At 41.9% G+C, this 23,429-nt stretch overlaps 1 protein-coding gene across 1 annotated transcript in view; it reads left to right on the top strand.

Annotated features, from left to right (window-relative positions):
- Positions 1-12,453: 12,453 nt before the first annotated feature.
- Positions 12,454-23,429, top strand: part of SH3BGRL (SH3 domain binding glutamate rich protein like) — a 41,451-nt gene continuing 30,475 nt past the window's right edge. Inside the window, exon 1 of the mRNA XM_081848226.1 lies at positions 12,454-12,678. Coding sequence (XP_081704352.1) covers positions 12,634-12,678 — 45 coding nt within the window. The 5' untranslated portion in view covers positions 12,454-12,633. The remainder of the gene's footprint in view (positions 12,679-23,429) is intronic.

Here is a 23,429-nt window from a genome sequence, read left to right as displayed (position 1 = left end):
TGCTCCAACAAAAATCACCCACCTATAGTGCAAATATTCATGCAATGAAAGTGAGCTGAAAAATATACCTGTCCAAAGGGTCTGAATGGCTTTGAAATCTAAAGGGTTGCTTCATCACAGCATATAAGGCAGTCAAGTACACGAACACACAAGGCTTCTATCTGCTTTCCCAAGAAACAGAATGCAGTAAATTCTAGTGAGTACAATTTGTGAAATCTCTCCCATTTTTGCAGCAGACAGATTGCTCCGTATAGTTAAAGCTATGGTTTTCCCGGTAGCGATGTATGGAAGTGAGAGCTGGACCATAAAGAAGGCTGATCGCCGAAGAATTGATGCTTTTGAATTCTGGTGCTGGAGGAGACTCTTGAGAGTCCCAGGGACTGCAAGAAGATCAAACCTATCCATTCTTAAGGAAATCAGCCCCGAGTGCTCCCTGGAAGGACAGATCGAGAAGCCGAGGCTCCAATACTTTGGCCACCTCATGAGAAGAGAAGACTCCCTGGAAAAGACCCTGATGTTGGGAAAGATGGAGGGCACAAGGAGAAGGGGACGACAGAGGACGAGATGGTTGGACAGTGTTCTCGAAGCTACCAGCAGGAGTTTGACCAAACTGTGAGCAGCAGTGGCGTGCTCTGGTCCATGGGGTCACGAAGAGTCGGACATGGCTAAATGACTAAACAACAACAAAAACAGATTGCTCAAATGGCTCAAATAGTAATTACACATATGATGTCCTGCATGCAGAAGACCAGGGTTCAAATCCCTGCTGAGCCATGAAACTCACTGGGTGATGAGCTAGTTACTCACTCCTTGCCTAACCTCAGGGCCTTGCAGAGCTAGGCAGAGGCCCGGGCCAGGTAGATAATGTGCCCCCCCTTTTTTTTTTACCATGGGGATAACTGAAGTCTTATAATTAAATAAGTATATAAATAATTTTCACAAAAGTTATGCTGACAAATAATTTTATTTCAAGGCTTGAACCTTATCTGCATATAAAGACAAAATGGAAAATAAAGATATACAATAGTGCTTTTTAAAAATACATAGGGAAAAGGATTGTTTTAAGTAATTACATTTGAAAATGCTTTCCTAGCTTTCTTTTCTGCAAATTCTTGAATTACGCAGGAAAAATCAAGCAACTTCACCTTATTGTGGTTTATGTTTATCATTGCTAAACGATTTAGGTGTTCTTGAGCCATTGTTGATCGAAAGAAAGACTTAATTCATTTTAATATATTGAAACTTCTCTACAGGCCACTGTAGCTGGTAATGATAAGAAAATGCATAATGCAATTAGAAGATTTGGAAAAATGTTTTCCAAATTCAAGTTTAGTATTTGATCGGCAATTTCTTTCGGTGACGGAGAATTAAGTTTGAAATTCGTATCGAAAGTTTGCTTAAGGAGGAGCACTTGACTCTGAATTTCATCACGGAAACATGGTTCGAGTATCACAAGTGAAACCAAGTGCATTTTTGTATCAGTTCGTCATTATTGAAGTATTGTAACTTCCACAAAAAATTGAAAAGTTCACATATTTCCCTAACAGCAGAAAATTGCCATGTCAGTCCAACAATAACAAAGTCAATTATTTTGAAGAATACATTCACTCTGAAGTCTTTTCAGCATCCTTTTGAGTTAGACATCCCCTGCGAGTAATAAAAGTATCTGAAACACCTATTTTGACATTCTTGAAGTATGTTATTCCATTTCTCTCTAAAATTCAAAATGTCTGTACGCAGTTGATCTATGTTGTCCCTTTCAACATCCAATGTGGCATTGCGTGATTCTATTACCTAGTTTATCTCATGTATCATTGTAAGAAGTTTGCTTCAAATACTTGGCATTACAACATATTGTACAACGCTCTGTCACAAGAGACTAGGGCCCTGCGGGACTTGATATCTTTCCGCAGGGCCTGCAAGACGGAACTGTTCTGCCAGGCCTTTGGTCGGGTTTCAGTCTGACTCCCTCTCCCCTTTCATAAGAACTTGTATGAAAGTGGCCTCCCAATTTTTCTCACAGGCCCATATAAGTTCAGCACAAACAGTTGGGGCTGGTGAGCATTTAAGGTCCCCAACCCTAATCTGCGGGTTGCCATCTGACTGGATTTTATTCTGATCCTGATCTGATTTGAGGATGTATTTTAATTAATTGTCTGATTTTATATTAATGTGTTATACATTTGATGTTAGCCGCTCTGAGCCCGGCTTCGGCTGGGGAGGGCGGGATATAAATAACATTTATTATTATTATTATTATTATTATTATTATTATTATTATTATTATTATTTTCAAAAGTGTTCAAGTTTTTTTTATTCCCCAAAGATCAGCTTTACATTCTGCAGTTAAATTTTTTAATTCACTGATCTCAGATACTGCAGTTCGAATACCATCAAAATGGTTTGCAATTTGTTTTACACTATCAGAGTGTGATTGGCACAACTAGAGAAAATACAGTTCTCATTCTTTCCATTTAGGATAGCCTGTACACCTGTGTACTTTCCAGCCATGTTAGACCCATTGTCATATGCTTGACCCACAGTCTTGAAAGTTCAAATTGAGCCTCTCTAAGACGTCTAATATTTCAGTGGCAATTTCTTCTCCAGTCTTTATGGAAAATTCATGAAAACCAAGAAAGCACTCTTCAGTTACAAAACTTTTAGCTTCCCTCCTCACATATCTGATGATGAACGATAACTGTTCTTGATGAGAGCAATCAGGGATTGCATCAACAGCAATCACAAAATGCTTAGCTTCTTGTATTTATTGAATGATACGCCTCTGGATGAATGATCCACAAATTTCAATAAACTCATTTTGAATACTTGATAGGTAGTTTACTTGGAGTCTTACACCATTCTCCTGTGCATTTCGTACTTCTGCAACATGTTCTGCTAATAATGAATCGTATTTACTGAGCAGCTCAACTAAACCCAAAAAGTTACCATTATGACTATCACCAAGTCGTTCAGAAGAACCAAGGAAAGGGAGACCTCTCTCTGATAAAAACAGGATAATGTTGAGGATGCGTTGAAGTATTTTCTTCCAGCCTTGAGCTGGTCAAAAACATACTGTAATTGTCAACTGCAGAACCACACAGAGCAGCTCTACTTGACATTTTCCACGCAATATAGTTTTCTTTATGTAAGTTAGAATTTTCATGGCTAGGAATGTGATCCTTTAATTTTCTCCATCCTTTCTCTGTACTCCATCCTGGGTGATCTGTTAATGCACTCACATTAGTCGTAACTCCCCCCCAAAAAACAAGGTTCACAATAAAGAGATTGCTTAACTTGGCTCCAACACAACCAGTCTCGTTTATGTTTTTCGCCATTTTTCATTATTACAGTAAAAAGACGACTTGGAAATGAATTATTGTCCTTATCACTCGGAACATTCATTGGTACCTCAAAGTCCTGAAGTTTTAAAAGTCTCTCAGTATCATTTCTATTCCTCTTATTAATCTTCAGATTGTTGAGGAGGCACTTGTAGCTCCACGGCTCGCTCTGTTGATTGATCGCTAGTTTCTTTAATAGCATTAACCTCTATAACGGAAGGTCCTGATTCAGCAAGATGATTAACAGGGTTGACTTGTTGTGGACTTCTGACTACGAATGCAGTAATAGATTTTGATTGTTTTACAGCTTAATCTTGTTGTTTAAGCGCATTTTCTCTTTGATGCACCACTTTCAAACTTCCTCCCTGTGGTACTCATGTCTACACTGTATGGAACTGATCTGTAAAAATATTTATGTAACGTAATTTTTTAATAATGTCTTATAATTTTAAACACATTTTACAATAAATACATTATTCATTTTAAAATGTGTTATACAATTTTTAATAGTTCAATAATGTATTTAAAAATATATTTTTAAGTAGACAAATTTGACTATTAATTATAATTAAATTATAATTAAAACTTCTCCGTCTTCTTATTCTACTCTTAAAAAAGATGTATGCTTGTAAGAAAGCCACTATTGCTCATAAGCCACTATTTCTTTAAAAAACATGGTTTCCACCAAATTTTATCCTCATTGAGCTATATGTACTCCTTGGTTGTAAGTAATATTCCTGGCTTAGTCAACAAAATTTTAAACAAATGGCCACATCTTCATCAATTTTCCATCATTTAAAAAAAAAAATAGCGATAAGAAAGCCAAAACACTTATCTTAAAGGTACGTGTGGTTTTAATTTTTGACAAACAAGATTTCAAACAAAAACTCACCAACTATTAACAGCATGAAAAACATGGTCCACCATCACGTTTGTGGCACACTGGCTGCTGGAACTTTGGTCGCCTCCACCCACCCAGTGCCCATTCCGCGCTCCTCTGCGGAGCCAATTGCAGGCCCTGCCCCAGATGCTGGGGAAGCTTTTCTCTCTCGCTGCCAGCCATGGCCCCAGGGAATCCGCCCACAGCCGCAGCCGCCTTTGCACCTCTGCGTTTGCCCCAATGCATTCCCTGTGATTGTGAATATGCTGACCGAGGCCCCCTTTGGAATCGGAGGCCTGGGCCAAGTGGCCCATATGCTCCCCCCTTCTGTCTGGGCATGCCTAACCTACCTCACAAGGTAATTGTCAGGATAAAATGGAGAGGTGGAGACCTGTATATATATCACTCTGAATTCATTGAAGGAAAGCTGGTATATAAATGTAGTACAGTGGTACCTCGGGTTAAGTACTTAATTCGTTCCGGAGGTCCGTTCTTTTTTTATATATATATATATATATAAATATTTATTAAAAAATTTTTGGATACAAATGCACAAATAATAAACAACCTTACTTATATCATAACGTGGTTTCATCACTTCTTTGGACTCCCTCACGTCTCCCGCTCCCATTTACATCGTTAAAAGTATACCTTCACTAAGAAACCAGAGGCCTTCCTTCTGGGTATTGTCGGTCAGAAGGTGCTAAAGAAGGACCGAACATTTTTTATGTATGCAACAACGGCAGCAAGGATACTCATCGCTAAGAACTGGAAAACTCAAGATCTACCCACACTGGAAGAGTGGCAGATGCAGCTGATGGACTATATGCAACTGGCCGAGATGACTGGCAGAATCCGAGACCTGGGAGAAGAGAGGATTGAGGAAGACTGGAAGAAATTTAAGACGTATCTACAAAAACATTGTAATTTGGTTGAATGTTAAGAAGGATGCTAGATTATAAAAAATTGGCCACCACTAAATTAGATTTGAATTTGATGATAAGTGAGATTAAAGAAAACATAAACCTTTTGGAGAATTGCTAGATTATATTTAAATGAGTGGATATAAGATCGTAAACAAGTTGATAATTTGCTTGGAAAAACCTTTTAACGATGTAAACCGGAGGTCCGTTCTTAACCTGAAACTGTTCTTAACCTGAAGCACCACTTTAGCTAATGGGGCCTCCTGCTGCCACCGCGCCGCCGGAGCACGATTTCTGTTCTCATCCTGAAGCAAAGTTCTTAACCTGAAGCACTATTTCTGGGTTAGCGGAGTCTGTAACTTGAAGTGTATGTAACCTGAAGCGTATGTAGCCTGAGGTACCACTGTAACTAAAGAAGGAGTTGTGAAAGCCAACAGGTCCATACCACCAATGCATTTAAGGCTTACACAATAGAGGGTGGGAGAGACAGTGTGAGCTGGCCACATGCTGCACACTGCTTTAGCATTGCTTGCAACAAAAACTCTGAAGAACAGCTGCTAGTTGTTGCTAGGAATGGAGGAGAAATTTGTTGGGATTTTTCTTCTACGTGCAGCTTCACACGAAGTCAATTAAGAGTTGGCCGAAAGCCAAGCATGACTGAGCAGAAAGGAGTAATTCTGCCTAGAGATATGAGGCCTTAGGTACAGCTCTACCATTGGTTGAGGTCTCACACAGGCATGATGACTTATGACCTAACTGACTAGAAAGGTTGTTGGTCAGTGTGGAGTCTGAGAGTCGTTTGGATTCGTTTTCTGTTTTTGTATATAGTAATTTGTAGAGTTTGCTGTAAATAATAAACACCTCTAAGTAAACAAGTTACTGGTAGCAGCGTCTGCTTCCTGCTTCGTCCATCCTGCCTGCAGCTGATTGCTTTCTTGAACTCTGCATATGCTCTGCTAAGGTCTGGCTAAGGTCCTGCAACAGGTCAAAGTTGCAAAACTCCAATAAAATTAGATTCTGTGCACATTTAAGGATGAATCTCTCATATTCTCATTTTCCAAAACAACATGAGAACTAAAATACAGTCTTCCTTGAAAATTCTCACTTCTTTGAATTCTGTGATGCTCAGCCAAACAATGTCTGCAAAAATGCATGGATTGGGGAAAATTTGGTATAAAAATAAACACGGTGAAAGTAACAGACAAAACTGCATTAAATTAGGACAAATTGCTTGCAAAAATATGTACAATAGTCATAACTGCATACAAAAATGTGTTTAATAGAAAAAAATTGCACTAAAATGTTGAAGAGTGTTTTGGTGTGGAGGGCACAAACCAACCACATCAGCTTACAACCAAGCCTGACCTGTACCCAATGCATGGTATCACGCTCCAAGCCAGCATTAACATTTGTAGAATCACTTCCAATGGCCTGCAGGCTTTTATCAATGCCCTTCTTTAGGAAATCTGCAAATTGAATAGCAATAACTTTGGCTGGTTTGTCTTTCTTTGAGCCTTTTTCTGGAGTGAAATGGTAAAGATACCTTCCACCTGGCACACTGCACACAGAATAATGCTTCCCTGTGATGGTGATGCAGAGCTGCTTATCTGAATTGTCTGCTTTCAGCATAAATTTAGTTGTATCCTCACAGCCGTCAAAGAAGATGCAGTCAATATCAGCCTTCTGAAAAAGACCATCAAATTCCCAATCCAGAGATATCATAACTTTTTATTGGGCCCTCTTGACTTTATTGTGATCAGCGACAAGTCTCTGGTCTTCTTCAGTGATCAACCCAGCATCCATAAAGGCAGCAGTGGTGATGGCAGCTGTAGCACGCAGGCCAACTCCATATCCGATCCTCTGCACAGCTACATTGTGTATTTCTGATGTTTTGTAGAAGTGGAAGGCTTTCTTAATGTCAATGATTAACTTCCATAATTTCCATCTTGGGCATTAGCTATTTGTTCTGCACATTCAACAGCAGATAAAATTATTTGATTTGATTGTACTGAAACATGCTTTTAACTAGATATTCTTTGGTAGATTTGTACGCTTCATCAATAAAAGTGTTCAAGGACACTTCGAGATAACCTGGTATGTTTGCAGGAGTCTGGACAACATTAGCCATTTAATTTATTCTGATGTATTTGTGTGGAGATTAGGCAGTGTTCCATCAAAGCAAGTGTCATCTCACACCTTTCAGTGTGTTTTCCTACCACTTTCCTTATTGTAAAGCTTCTGATCTTTCAGGGAAGAGGACTTATTTTGCACAAGATTTTCTAATCAACTGTAACTGTACAACTTGAATTTGCCAGTATAAGAGTTAATTCCACTCAAAAATAGCAACTATCTGGCAGCACCCCTCAATCCTCCCTAAGAATTTCTCTTTAGATAAGGCATCTGCTTTCCGCTTGGAAGCCATTTCAGTCTATAATCAACACATTTATTACTTGTTTCCATCTTTTTTTAACCCAATGAGTAACTTTACTTTCCATTCAAGAATATTTTATATATAATGAATATATCACAAGAAGCATCCAAATGCTAATAATAATAAAAAGCACAGCATTGCCATAATTATTAGCGATAGGTCATCCATGAGAAAGATGAATTGCATGTGAGGGGTAATTAGGGAAGTGATTAAGCTGCCAATATCATAGCACTTTTATGCAAACATATCATCACTTGAAATACTGTGTACATTTCTTGGGCACCACATCTCAATATTGTAGAGATATTGTAGAGCTGGGAAAGGTGGAAAAGGGGGCATAGCCAAAATGATCAAGGGCTGGCGTAACTGCTATGAAAGGGGCTAGTTGGGGCTAGTTTGCGGGGGGGGGGTGATAAGCAGGGAGGCATGACAGAGGTGATACAATGACGCATGGTACAGAGAAAGTGGGAAGGGGAGAAATTTTCCTCCCTCATAATATTAGAACCCTGTGCCAATGAAGTTGAATTGTGGGAGATCTAGGTCAGGCAAAAGGAAATACTTCATACAGCACATAGTTAAACTCTGACATTTGTTACCGCAAGGTGTGTGATGGCCACTGACTTAAAATGAATTGAAAGGGAGTTTAGACAGATTCACGGACTAGGACCCTCGAACCTACGGGACCGCCTCTCCCGGTATGCCCCACGGAGGACCTGAAGGTCCATAAATAGCAACACCGTAGAGGTCCCTGGCCCTAAGGAAGTTAGATTAGCCTCAACCAGAGCCAGGGCCTTTTCAACTCTGGCTCCGGCCTGGTGGAACGCTCTGCCTCATGAGACCAGGGCCCTACAGGATCTGATTTCTTTCCGCAGGGCCTGTAAGACAGAGTTGTTCCGCCTGGCCTTTGGCTTGGAGCCAATTTGATTCCCTCCCTCTCTTTCTTTTTTCCTTTCCTTCTCCTCCTGCGATGAGGCTATATTTTAATATTTTAATGTTTCAATATTTTAATTGTATTTTAATCTTGTTTTTAAGTTGTATTCATTCAGCTTGTTTTTATTATTGCTTGTAAGCTGCCCTGAGCCCAGCCTTGGTTGGGGAGGGTGGGGTATAAATAAAAATTATTATTATTATTATTATTATTATTAGGCTGTCAAAAATCTGCTAGTCATGGTGGCTATTTATTTGCTGCATCAAGGATTAGAAGCACCATCAAGGATCAGAGGCAGGATGAGGGCAGCTGGCTTCACATCATGTTTATGCACTTCCAATCTTCTTCTGGTTGGTCCATTGTGGGAAGCAGGATGCTGAACTAGACAAGCCAGGGCTATCCTAAATATCATCAGGTCTAATAATACCCTGAAAGTTTATGATATTTAGGTTAATGGCAGCAATGCTTGCCACTGGACAACGAATGCATTGTGCTAAACAAGGCTGGGCTTAGTTTTTAAGAACTGAATTATCTAAAAAATAGTAGCAACATAAATTGGAGGTTTTAAATTTAAACTGGGTTTTAGAATTTCAGTTGTATTAAGTGCCCCCATTAAACCTGATTTATATTCACAAAAAGATGCAATACAAGCGTAAGAAAGTCTGCAATTGAATCTATGGCCCTCTGCCAGCTACATCATTAGTGTGCTTTTCCATGTTAAAAAAAAAATGAACCAAGGCAAAAAAATGTAACGTTTGAGGTCAAGCATTATAAACATAACACGTGGTGATTTATTGTGTAAACTCTGAGTAAGACTTTGTCAACTAAACAGCATGGAAACTTCCTTTCCTCATCATGAAGAAACGATGTTCCGCCCACTAACAACTAATCCTTGCTTCAGGAAAGTTTTGGGAATTTGAGTCTTTTTGGTGTCCTGTTTGGAGACTGAAATCCTTAATTACACAATTGTTCCCCTAAACTGATATACGTTAAGTTCTGCAGCACATAATGTAGGTGTTGGCCAGAGGTTTTGGATTTCTTCCCTTTCCCTTTTGTTTTGTTTCTGTTCTGCTCCTTTCCTTTTCTCCTTCACTCATATTATTCAATACAAACTTTATCCCAGAGTCAAATGTACCAAGTCTTTAACTTCAGAGATTGCCAATTCTTTAATCTCTTTGCAAGTTATCCCGATTAGGGAGGTGAGAAGACCTCTATGGAGGAGGTTTGGGTGGTTGTACAAATAGAAATTTTATCTATGCTAGGCCAAAAGAGCAGCTGCACTGCAAGGTTCTGATTACTAGCTTTGCAAATCTGGAGCACAGTGACCTTAAGACAGAACCCACCTGTTCCAAAATGTGCATGACCAGCCCTGTGTCAACATGTGGCATCTTTGGGCAGCTGCTGTAGCCCCAGTACCTGGGGAGGACCCACTGCTGATGCATCCAGATCCCAGGTTCAAGGCTCAGCATCTCCAGGTTGGGCTGGGAGAAAACCCTGCCTCAAATCCTGGAAAGTTTCTGCCTGTCAGTGTAAGCAAGACTGAGCTAAATGGACTAAGGTAAAAAGGGATGTGGGTGATGCTGTGGTCTAAACCACTGAGCCTCTTGGGCTTGCCGAGAGGGGTCAGCAAGGCTTACCTTACCTCGGCTGGTTCACTGCCGCGGAGCCCCCTCCATGGGCCGGATCGCGGGTGTGCATGAGAGTGCGTGACCGCGATTTCCAGCGTCTTGTGTCGACGCAGTTTCCAGTGCTGCAGAAGTGAATCCCTGGACTGGAAGGTCAGCGGTTTGAATCCCCGCAATGGAGTGAGCTCCCATTGCTCTGCCCCAGCTTCTGCCAACCTAGCAGTTCGAAAGCATACCAACGGGAGTAGATAAATAGGTACCGCTGCAGCGGGAAGTTAAATTGCATTTCTGTGCGCTCTGGTTTCCATCACAGTCCTCCATCTGCCAGAAACGGTTTAGTCATGCTGGCCTCATGACCCAGAAAACTGTCTGTGGACAAACGCCAGCTCCCTTGGCTTGAAAGTAGAGATGAGCGCTGCACCCCAGTCGCCTTTGACTAGACTTAACCGTCCAGGGCTCCTTTACCTTTTACCTTACATGGACTAATGACCTATCTCAAGCCTACTTGGATATCTAAAATGTTGCTGTGTGTGTTTTAACTTGTTTTAAGTTTATTCGTAACTTTTTGGACGATTTCAATTGTTGTTTTTAACAGCTTTTTACCAATAATTTTACTGCTCTATTACTTTTGTAAACTGATTTGAAGGTTAAAAACAAACAAACCATAAAGCAGTATATGCAGTTTATGAAATTAAATTAAATTAAGTGAATTGTGTTATTGAATGAGGCATTTTTAGATATTTTGTATTGTACATTGTTTCACATTTTCTGATTGTGATTGTTTTCATCTGTTTTATCTTAAGCCACTCTGAGAACGTTAGGAGAGCCTACTGGAAATGGAATAAGAAGAAGAAGAAGAGGAGGAAGAGGAAAAAGAAGAAGAAGAGGCTGATATTGGAAAGCGAGATGCCCAATGTCACATCATTGCAGCACCTATTATGAACAATGATCTGTTACAGCCTTTCAGCCTCATCACAGCTCATTGTGCCCTTGGCCAACCGTATCTCTTATGTCAGATACATCCAATAGGGATAATGGGGGGTGAAGAGTCTGTGCTATAAAACACCAAGACCCTGATTTAAATCTGCCATGGGACACTTTCTCTCTGCTTCAGCTCCTCTTTTGCCTCACGGCAGTAATAATACTCACCCAGTTTTCTGGGCCATTGTAAGGGCTTTTTGATCAGTTTCTTGAGTGCTGCTCTCTGGCCTATCAGGAGTAGACTTGAGTTGCAATGGCCTCCACAGTCACTTATGGACTCACTGTTAAAACTGTGTTTATGGAAGACAATCTTACTTGGCTACGAGTGATCACCAAAGAAGAAAGAAGGTACCAGGAACAGAGCCTTCTTGGTGATGGCTCAACATTTGTTTAATTCCCTCCCACAGGAAATGCACATGGCCACATTGTAGTTAAGCCATGCTCTTAAGCCTTTTAAATTTTTTGATACAAACTAGAAAACGCTTGTTTGACTGTCTTTTTTTGCGTTCTCATTTTGTATTGTTATGTAGAGCACTGCCCTGTGTTCTTTGGATGAAAAGTCTGTACAAATTTAATAATAATAATAATAATAATAATAATACAGCTCTTTTAAAATGAGGTTTAATACTGTTATTTTATAAATCGGAATGTTTTGTTATACAGTACATTTCTTGCACACTGTCTTGCAGGTGTGCCCTTTATTCAGGCATTTTAAAACTACGTATATTTAAACAAAGCATTTGAAACCAAGAGCCAAGCATTATTGCCTTAGACCAGCCTTTCTCAACCTTGGTTCCCCAGATGTTGTTGGACTACAACTCCCATCATCGCTGACTGCTGGCCCTGCTAGCTAGGGATGATGGGAGTTGTAGTCTAACGACATATGGGAACCCAAGATTGAAAAAGGCTGCCTTAGACCTAATAATGCGAACTTTCCCGATTGTAAGCGCCCCGAAGCAGGGGCATCTCTTGCGTTAAGGCGGTTTCACGTTGATCGGTGCGATTTTTGAACGCAAGCCATTTCATTTTAACAAATGCCTCGGAGCGGCTTTGAAGGTTCTGGGGCTTGTGGCAGAAAGTGAACAAAATAGTTTCCCCGTTCCGGAAAAAAGAGCTTTACCCCTAAATCAACAGCAACGCGTTCCCCGCCCCTCCATGAATGGCCCAGGCCCAGCAGATCCGGCGCGGGAAATAAGCGAGCCTTCGCAGTTCTGCTTCGGATTGTATCACCCCTGCAATTTCCCCTACTTCCTTTCGATTCTGCGATACAAACATGCTCTCCCTCTCAGCTTCTTCCGGGGTTTGGATGTTCAGCGAGCGGGTCCCATGCGTAGCAATAGCAGCAGCTGCCGCTCGTAGCAGGAGGCGGGGCATTCCGTGTTTCCACACTGCACGGCGCTGCGCCTCTTCGCCTGCGCGCTTTCTCTCTCTCCCCATCCTCCTGCGCTCGCTTTTGGCTGAGACACTGTTCCTGGCCTCCTGCGCTCGTTCTGCCATCGCAAAAAAGCGCCTGCGCCCTTCTTCAGGATGGTGATCGTAGTCTGCATCGCTTCTTCATCAGGTTCCACAGCGGTAAGGAGAAGCCAGCGGCTCCTGCTCCCCTCCCTCGCCCAGAAGCTGTTCTCCTTCCTAACTTTCCCCCACCCCTTTGTACTGAAGGAAAGTTGCAGCAGCAGGCTCCTTCCCTTCCCTCTCTCCCGTTTCTCCCTACAGTACTGCGATCTCTTACATTCAGGGCATTTCCCCATTTTCCTTCCTTATTTTTTTTATTTCCTCTGCTCGCTTACAAAAAATATGGGCTGGGTGGCTTTTGCAAATTGTAGCAAGCAATTTGGGACAATCTTTAGCAGGCTTTATTTTATCTGCCATTTTATGATGGGGTGGGGGGTGGGGCAACCCTATGTATTATCGGCATCTTCAAGGCTGACATGAGTATGATCCTAAGCAATCTTACTCGGAGGCAAGCTCCGTTGTGCTCAGTGCAACTTCCTGCCCTTACTGTGGCATCAGCTTTCATAGTATGAGAAGCTGAGACTATGAAAGCTGATGCCACAGTAAGGCAACTATCTCTGTGCTTGATTACCTGGTGGGTAATTTCCCACTGAAAACAACTGGATTGATTCATGAGAAAACATGCAGTAGGATTGTTTTTCTCTTCAGTTGCCACAAAACTCTGGACAGTGCAATCATTATGTACATGTTTATAGACATCTCAGAAGTAAGTTCCATTAATTTCATTTTGTCTTGCTCCCAGGTAAATGGGTATGCAGCTGCTGTCTACAGCTGCCAAAGCAACACATGGATCCTCTTCTGGAATTTAATCCCCATTGACTTTAATAGGATTTGCTTCCAGTGAAGCATACTTGGATAGTGCTCTTTAGTCTTTAAAGTTCTTTGCAAATACCCTTGAGGAAGGAGTACTCTAATCTGTACTGATTACTTTGCATGCTCCAGTACTGAATCCTAGTACTGTATTCAAGATTGCTTCTGCTTGCTTAGGGTGGTCCTTCCAGTCCCCAACTTTTAATTTTTTTTTATTGTATTGATTTGTCACAGATATATGTATAAGCACGTAACCATGTAAGTACTATACTTGTCCGAGATAACTTGTTTGCAACCTAGCAAGTTTTTCACTAATAACTTTAGGAAAAGCTTAAAAGTGGAGTAAACAGGGTCGACTTCTGCTGCATTTGGTGATTCATGGGTCGCAGCAGCAAGTCATCTTTTGCTTACCTAGGAAGGGCTTAATCTGCACCTTCACACCTTCTGCCTACAAAACTGTTTAGCTGGAATGCATGAAGGCATAATGTGAGTGCATCTTAGCATGTACAGAGTGCCTTTCCCTTACATTCGAGTAGCAACCACCAACTTCGATGTTCCTGGGGTTAGGCGAAACTATACCTAGGGAAGGAATGGGTTTCAGTTCTCATTCTTTCCCCTTTTTGGCAAAAGCACTTTTATTTCATGGAGATTATCCAGGAGGTAAGCATCCGTTTAATCCACTTAACGCCACTCTTCAGGCTTGTCCTGCTGTTCAGAATACAAAGGCTCAGATTTCCCCCTCTGGTATAGAAATTAAGCATTAACCTGCCCCATGTTCCTTTCCTGTTTCGTTTCTTCCCTTTTCAGTGTCCAGTTCCACAGTCTTGGATGCTCTTGTTTTTATTACATTTCTATAAGACCTCCCTTCAAAGGGTGTGTGTGTGCATGTGTAAATCTTGTTATTCTCCAGACATGGCTTGTGTAACTTCAGAAATAGAGCTAAATCAGGTGCTTGATTGTCAGGTGTGTAAATCAGGTGTAGCCCCTGTGGCTTCATTTGGATAAGGAATTGGAGGGTCCTTTAAGAAGTAAATTTGGTACCAATATAATTTAGAACACAATATACTGTATATACTTGAGTATAAGCCGACTTTTCCAGCACATTTTTTATGTTGAAAAAGCCCCCCTCGGCTTATACTCGAGTGAAGTGGGCGGCAGCGGCCCAAAAGGAGCCCTTTTGGGCTGCTCCTTCCTCCTCCGCCGCCGCTGTCATTTCCGGCTGTAAGTCTTCTTTCTCCGCCGAAGCCGCCACCACCAGGTTTGTGGTGTGGTGAACCGTCTTATACTTGAATCAATAAGTTTTCCAGTTTTTTGTGCTAAAATTAGGTGCCTTGGCTTATATTCGGGTCGGCTTATACTTGAGTATATACGGTACCTTGGTTCTAAGCTCTGCTTGGCCATTAAGTTCAATGGGTAGCTTTGTACAGTACCAGTCTCTGCCTACCTCACAGGGTTGTTAGGAGGATAAAGTGGGGAAATCCCATATATCTCCCTACTCCCACTCTTTGAAGGAAGGTTGGAATGCAAATAATATGACAAAAAACCTGAATATAACTATGATAAAATAAAGCCTGCAACAAAATGTTGCAGTGTGGAATGAGTCTGATTAGGATGTTCCATTTCATCCTTTCTCTGTTTACTGAAGATTTTTGTACTAGCTCAAACCTTGGGGTTCCCTGAACCTGCTTATAACCTCCCACTAATGCATGGATTCTGCTATTTTGGGTGCATAAGGTCCCAGCGCTTGGAAAATTTAGAACATTGTTAGTGTATGATTATAACTCTCGGGCTCCAGGACAAGCTGGCTTTCAAAAAGAAAGAAATTCCCAACTTGAAATGTACTTGTGGCAGATCTGCCATGTGAGTGGCCCATTCTAACCACAAAGCACCATTTTGTATGCCAGTGAAGGCTTTCTTAAAGTGCATCCTAGGAGCTGCTTTGTAAAAAAAAAAAGTCAGACTGTTGGTTCATCTTGCCCAGTAGCGTCAACTTCTGTGATAGACAGCAATTAAGGTGCTTCCCATATTATTTTCCACTGACCTTTTAAACAATAGAAGCTGTGGACTGAATTTTGTGCCGTCACTGGACAATGGCCTAATCAATGCAGATCCACAGAGATTTGAACTCAAGAGTGCTGATTTTGGAATCCAGAGTTTACTAGCATTTGCATCATGGAACCAACAACATTTGAGAGTGCTGTGCAGCTGAGGTAATCCATGGTCTGGTTTGTCATTGCATCTGAAACCTGACTGATGGGTTCTTTCCCACAAACAAGCCATGATCCGTAAGCCCAGAGCAAACCTTGGTTACAGCTCATCATCCTCTTGGAGAAAAATAATAAAAGAGCCTGGGTTTGGACTTAATGCAAGCCAAACAGTGGCTTAACTCTCACCAGGGATGTAGGGGAAACTCACCTTTGAACCACAGTACAGTGGTACCTCGGGTTAAGTACTTAATTCGTTCCGGAGGTCCGTTCTTAACCTGAAACTGTTCTTAACCTGAAGCACCAACTTTAGCTAAGTTGAGTTCTGTTCTTAGCGGAGTGTGTAACCTGAAGTGTATGTAACCCGAGGTACCACTGTACTGGTAGTTAAGTTTAATGTGATGTGTGAGCCAGACCTTGCAAAAATTAAGGTGCAGCCTTTATGCAGCAAGACAGAATCCAGTATACACTGGAACTTCAGGCAGTTCAGTTTCTTGTGGATAATATTGCAGAATAACTGACAAAATGACTGTACAGTTATATGGGAGGGGGGAGCCTGTGCATGTGGCAAACACTCATAAGGAAGTGGTGAGATAGTTGCACCAGTTTTTACAGCACTTCTGAGGTGGATTTGGATTGTTTCTTTATTCTTGCATTGTGGCTTCAGATGTTTACCAAGCAGCAGGATCCACCTTCTTCTAAATCTAAAGAAACCCATCAGCAGAGTGACTTGGAGACCACCCACCCAGCTGTGTTGGAACAGCTGAGTCTCTGATCAACTCCTGCCTAAATGGTTAGAACATTTAAACGCTGGTAATGCAGTTCTTCTTACTGCCTGCTCCCACCCCGCTGAGTTTTGATGTGAAAGACCACTCAGTCAGCTCCTTCCTACATGTTGTGACCACACTTGCCATACTATGCACAATTCTGATTGCACCACTTAAAAAATAATATTGTAGACTGGAAACAGTGTTAGAAAATAGCGAGACGCCAGGCGCATTTTGTACTTGGCTATTGACCATTTGCAACCAAGTGAAGATGTCTGAGTGCCACAGTTTCCATCATCAGGAGGTCATTGGATCTGGAATGTTTTCACACACTAGCAACACATCCTTTAGAATTCTATCAGTTATATTTTATCTGAACAATCAGAATGAATTTCTGGAACCGAACTGCTTTTTCTGTGCAGTTAGAGCAGGAGCAGTCCAGAATAGGCCAATATGTGTGTGGACTGTCCCTGGATCAAGGGACTTTCTAAGTTCTCAATGTTCTTAAGCTAGCTCAAGGTTGTCATCTGAACTAGCCAGATGTTTAACTGATAATCAATAACAGTTAGTTCATTATTTGAAAAATAAGACTTCAGAGCTGTCTTACTCCAAAATGTCAACTAGACATTACGTTTTGGCAATTGTAAACCTTGGTTTAAGGAAGCATTTGGTGCCTATATCGTGACTGGAAAAGGTGCAGAAATGGAAATGTAGGGATGTTACAAGATTTGGTGCTTTTTAGTTAACGGGGGAAAAGGAATAAAGTGGTACCTTGCTTTTAGAACAGCTTAGTTTATAAACAACTTGGAAATAAAACGCTGCAAACCCAGAAGTCGGTGTTCCAGTTTGTGAACTTTGCCACCTGCCTAATAATACATGGAGACATAAAGTAAAGCTTGATGTTGGAAAATTCAGGACAAGCAAAAGAAACTACTTCTCACAGCACCCAGTTTAACTATGGGATTTGCTCCCACATGATGTTGGGATGGCCACCAAGATGGATGGATTTGAAAGACGATTGGACAAATTCGTAAGAAGATAAGGTTGTCAGTGGCTACTAGCTATGATGACTCTGAATACCAGCTGCTGTGAAATGCCAGTGGGGGGAATGATTTAATAATAATAATAATAATAATAATAATAATAATAATAATAATAATAATATTTATTTATACCCCGCCCTCCCCAGCCAAGGCCGGGCTCAGGGCGGCTAACAAGCAATAATAAAAACAAGTTGAATGAATACAACTTAAAAACAAGATTAAAATACAACAATTAAAATATTGAAACATTAAAATGTTAAAATGCAGGCTCATCACAGGAGGAGAAAGAAAAAAGAAAGAGGGGGAGGGAATCAAATTGGCTCCAAGCCAAAGGCCAGGCGGAACAACTCTGTCTTTCAGGCCCTGCGGAAAGAAATCAGATCCTGCAGGGCCCTGGTCTCATGAGGCAGAGCGTTCCACCAGGCCGGAGCCAGAGTTGAAAAGGCCCTGGCTCTGGTCGAAGCCAATCTAACTTCCTTAGGGCCCGGGACCACTAGGGTGTTGTTATTTATGGACCTTGGGGCTCTCCGTGGGGCATACCGGGAGAGGCGGTCCCGTAGGTATGAGGGTCCTAGGCCGTGAAGGGCTTTAAAGGTCAAAAGCAGCACCTTCACCCTGTACTCCACCGGGAGCCAGTGCAGCTGGAAAAGCACTGGGTGAATATGCTCCCATGGCAGAGTGATTTTGCACTCAGATCCTGTTTGTGGTCTTCCTATTGACATCTGGTTGACACAGGACCGGCCTAAGACATTTTGGCACCTAAGGTGAACCACAAAATGGCACCTCTCTCCTCGCCATGGAAAAAGAAGTGAGGGAAGATCTACATCAGGAGCAAGGGGGTGGGATTTTGACATCAGGATATGCTGCCTGGTGAATCCTTCTGCCTGAGTCAGTTGCCTCACCTTGTCTCATGGGTGGGCCGGCCCTGAATATAGATCTACATCAGGATCTGCTGCACTTGTGCCCCTTAAGTCAGTCGCCTCACTTTGCCTCGCGGGTTTGCTGGCCCTGTGCATGGCTATAAGTGTGATTGCTAAAATACTGCTTTTAGCAAGAAGGAGCTTACAGTGTAGGTATTTTTCTTAGGGTGACAATTGTTGCTGACACTTGATCTCAAAAATCATAGCAGAAATTAGTTTTGTTAGGGAAAATTCACACTAAAATGTTGACATCTTGGTGCAAGAATGTCTTAAAATGGATGTGATCAAAGCAATCTTTGAAACTTTGCAAAAAAAAATGAGTTTTGCAATGCAGTTCTCCAGCCACGTAATGCATTAAAAAGTCCATATACTGTGGTAAAGTGCATAAGCGTGCCTATATTGGTGAATTGGTGAAAACTGTGTTGTATTAAGGAAATGTGATTGCAAAAATGTGTATATTGGGAGAAATTTATACTAAAATGAGAACTTTTCATGAGAACTTTTTTTTTTTAATTAACAGTTGATGTAGAAATGCAGAGAACTGAACTTAAGAATGGGAAAACAAGAAACGGAAGAGAAACAGAGGTGTCAGATTCTCCCCTCCCTAGATGAGTGTTGTAATCCAGAAATATCTTCAGGGCCACAGGTTCCTTATTCCTGGTCTACAACACCAACCATGTTTGTGGTTGCATGTGGATGACACCAATAATAAAATGAATTGAAAAACAAATCCAAAGAAAATGGCTCCTTCCATTGCCATTTGGAAATGCTTGGTGAATCAGTCAAATTTTGATCTTGGGTGGCAGCCTAAGATCGGGGTCTTTCCTTATGGAGAGCCTCATAAATTCAGTTCCCCACGGTGACTGCTCCTGCCTCAGATCGCTAATGTAAAGTTTTCCTCTGTGCAAAGTACAGTACAGAGGAATTTGTTGATTTTGCCATTTTTGCGAATTGGGAGAATTGAGCTGATTCTGAACCCAATGTCAGTGGTTTGTAAAGGTTCCTTATTAATTGAACAAGCTAAATGTAAGAGTAACCCCAGGAAGTTTCAATGTTTAGTTTAATTTTCATTGCATTTTAAACAGTGTGTATATTCATGTTGCGTGTATGTGTTAATAAGACATTGTATTATATTTGCAGTGGCCTGTGGCCAGTGTGGGGAACTTTGACCTTCCAGATGTTGCTAAACTGCATCTTCCATCATCCCTGACCATTAGCCATGCTTGCTAGGGGATGGCAGTTGTAGTTCAGCAACACCTGGAGGCCCAAAGGTACTTCACTCCTGAATTGGAACTGCTTTTGCTTTTTCCAAGAGCCCAGTTTAAAGGGAAAGAGAAGCCCATCCCTCTCCCAAATTCTATGCTATATGCAGAGGTCTCTGGAGTGGGGAGGCTCTTTTTGCCTAGTTAATGCTGGAATTTGGATAAGTTGTGTGAGTCTCTGTCATTGCTTCTGAGATCTCTCCCAACACAAAGTGCAAATTTGGATGGATTCCTGCTTTTGCTTTCTTTGTCTAAAACCCATCAAGAAATGAGAGCAAAGACTCTGCCCTGTGTGCTCGTCAAAGGACCTTAATGGAGGGGTTGGTTCCATAAATAATGAGTGACTATCAAGGTATATCAAACTTTATGGGCTCCTGGACCCAATTCTCTTTTGAATTTGGAAGGAAAACTTGTACACATTTTGAATAAGCAAGATGGGCCACTTGAATAGAGTTTATGGTATAAAAAGAGCATGGGAACAGCATGTGTTTGTTGTTGTTGTTGTTGTTGTTGTTGTTGTTGTTGTTGTTGTTGTTGTTGTTGTTTTAAAAAACCTTTCCTCTTATGCAGCCTGCTGATAATGCACTTCATATATAGGTCATGCAGCTTGGGCTTTTATATAGGCTATAATGTTACCCCCTCCTCAGGGGGGTAGACTTCACACAACAAAAGGGATTCCACAGCAGAGAGTACTTACTTTTAACAGCTCAAGACACTGACAGTTGCTTTGAGTGCTATAGCAAGTGTGTGCTAGCATCCATGTGCATGGACTCTGCCATGGGCAATTGGTGGTGCTTATTTGTAATAATCATAAAGGATATGACGTAGGGTATATATCTGTGCGCTGCTCTGGTTTGCCAGAAGCAGCTTAGTCATGCTGGCCACATGACCCGGAAGCTGTACGCCGGCTCCCTCGGCCAGTAAAGCGAGATGAGTGCCGCAACCCCTGAGTCATCCACAACTGGACCTAACAGTCAGGGGTCCTTTTATCTTTATATAGGAATCTATAGCCTGGGCAACCTTTCATATGTGAGTCCCATTGCATACTACAAAGCCAGGTGCCTCTAATCAACTGCATGCAGCTGATGATGTTTGTTTGTAATGACGAACATTAGTCTTTCAGTACAAACAAAATGCCACCTCTAACGACTGGACAACACACAAAGAATACTTTTTCCGAATAGGGAGGCATGGTGTAAACCAAATAAACAAATGTGACGCAATTGAGGATAAATGAGCACATTTTGGGGGTGGGGGTAGTTATTGTCTAGTTCAGGCATGACCTGCCTTTTTGTGCCTGTGGACACATTTGGAAATTTGAGAACATTCCGTGGACAGCAGTCACATAATGACTGTCATGGGAAGGGTGGTGGTATTGAGCACTGTATGGGTGTGACAAAACAAAGAAATGGCCGCTATTGGATTTTGGCATAATGCAGAATGATTGCTGCATCTAAAATAGTGGGGAAATCTAAGCACAAAATGGTGCAGCCATGACACAGCTGTCCCATCAATAGGAATAAAAGGTCACCAGTGCAGTCACTCACAGAGCGAAGTTCTTTGCACCTCTGCTCAGGATAGGGAGGGTAGGCACTCAGTCTTGGCACCAAGTGCCACATGGGCATTTTTAAGGAGATGTGTTCAATGTAGGACAGGCTGAGGCAGTACAAAGCACTGATTCTTGTGCCCTGTGGATTTAGAGGGGATATAGACCTTTCAGGGTTTCACAAAAGTACCAGCAGCAACATTTCCCCTCAGTTAGCAGCCTCTAGTGTAGTTTCTGCTCCTTTGAACATGGTATTTACTATTGGTGATGATCTCTCCCCCTGCCCCCATACAGTGGTACCTCAGGTTAAGAACTTAATTCGTTCTGGAGGTCCATTCTTAACCTGAAACTGTTCTTAACCTGAAGCACCACTTTAGCTAATGGGGCTCTCGCTGCCACCACGCCGCCGGAGCACGATTTCTGTTCTCATCCTGAAGCAAGGTTCTTAGCCCAAGGTACTATTTCTGGGTTAGCAGAGTCTGTAACCTGAAGCGTCTGTAACCTGAAGCGTCAGTAACCTGAAGCATCTGTAACCTGAAGCGTCTGTAACCCGAGGTACCACTGTACTTTAAAAATATTCTCTGGAAGTAGTCCTGATATTCTGACTGGATGAATGTTTTGCCCAGTGAAATGACCCAGCAGAACAATGACTTAACAAAAAATAAAAACCCTAAGAAATGATTAGCTAAGGCATTTGGCACAGATTCCAGTTTTCCTTCTGGGAGGCAATCTGCCAGTCACACCTTTTAAGTATGATTTCTGTTCCTTCCCCTGCCTTCTGTTGGGTGTGGTCTCCCATGTTTCCTCAGTCCTTTTCAAGGCATGGCTTAATCCTGCAGGGTACAGTCTCCTTGTAAAGTTCCCACAGGTTATTAGGGTCCAGAAGAGCCATTTTAAAACACACACACATAAACACACACCAATAAATATTTACAGACTTAAACCCATAATCTTTATTGTTCCTGAGATGCAGAGGGGCAATATAATGTGATCAGTCTGGTACTAAATCTCATTTGACAAACTCACTCAGGCTTAAGGGCTAATGCCACAACATTCAGAGTTCTGTTTCCCATGTGCAGCAGGTGAGACTGTGCACCACATTGTGTTTCCAGGGAAGATTAAGGATGATAAAGGCAACTTAGAGACATTTCCTTTCTGGAGAAGCAACCTCCCCTTCGCCTCCCCCTGGTCAAGGATCACAGTACAGTACTCAGGACTGGTCAAGTTATTTATTTCTATGCACCCCACCTTTTCAATTAAGGAATTCAAAGCAGCAAATACAACCCCTTTTCCCCAAATATTTTTTATCATTGCAACAACCCTGCAAGGTACCTTGAGCCAGTAATAGCAGCTGACCCAAGGCCAGCTAGTGAGCTTTGTGGCTGAGTGGGAATTTGAACCTGAGAAATCCCACAGGTTCCTCTCATTGCAAGCAAATATTTAAATCAGTAACCTTTTGTTGCCCTTTCATGGTACTCAAAACCGCCAGCTGCACTGGCTTCCTCACTCTGCCCAACGATAGGAACAGCTCCCTCCCCTACTTCACTTGATACATATACTGTATATATATTCCTGGTCATTAGCAGGATAATGCAAATGACCAAACTGGAGTGGGTGAAGCGGAGAGATAGAGAGACAGAAATAGTTGTTCCAGGTAGTTCCAGGCATACCAAGGTAAATTCCCACTTGGTAAATAACTTTGTTGATGGCAAGCAGGGCAATGTTAACAATGGCTAAACAATGAAGCTATTGTTTTGTCATAGATTTGTTTAAACTGTGTGATAGTCCCTGCCAATCCTTTAATTAGCATGTGTGGTGGCTAATTAAGTCAGACCCTGTGTGCTGGAGGACATCCTTAATTCTGTGAAATCAACATGGGTCCAAAGGTAATGGAGTCAGCCTAATTTCATTTGAGGTGAGAGCCTGGGGGTCTGAACACAACAAAGCATCAAATAACTAGGTGTGAGAATACAGATGACCAGGGCCCCTCTCCTAAAATCAGGGCTTAGGATAGCAAGGTGAGCACAGGTGAGATGTGGCTTTTCTTGGGCTGGGCTGGCGTTAGGGAGGCAAGCTGCAAGGCAGGGATGCTGCTGCCTTTGGAAGAAGCTGGCGCTGCTTGGGACGAGGTGCTTGGAACCCTCCCACAGAAGGCTATGGTTGTAAATGTGTGTAAACAAACCATATATCATAAAGGCATCATAAAGACTCTGTCCCCTTGTCCAAAAGTGAACATAGACTCTGGGTTAAGGCATACCT

Source organism: Podarcis erhardii, assembly GCF_964252035.2.
Source record: "Podarcis erhardii genome assembly, chromosome: Z".
Lineage (NCBI taxonomy): Eukaryota > Metazoa > Chordata > Lepidosauria > Squamata > Lacertidae > Podarcis > Podarcis erhardii.
This window is presented reverse-complemented; position numbering and strand designations above follow the sequence as displayed.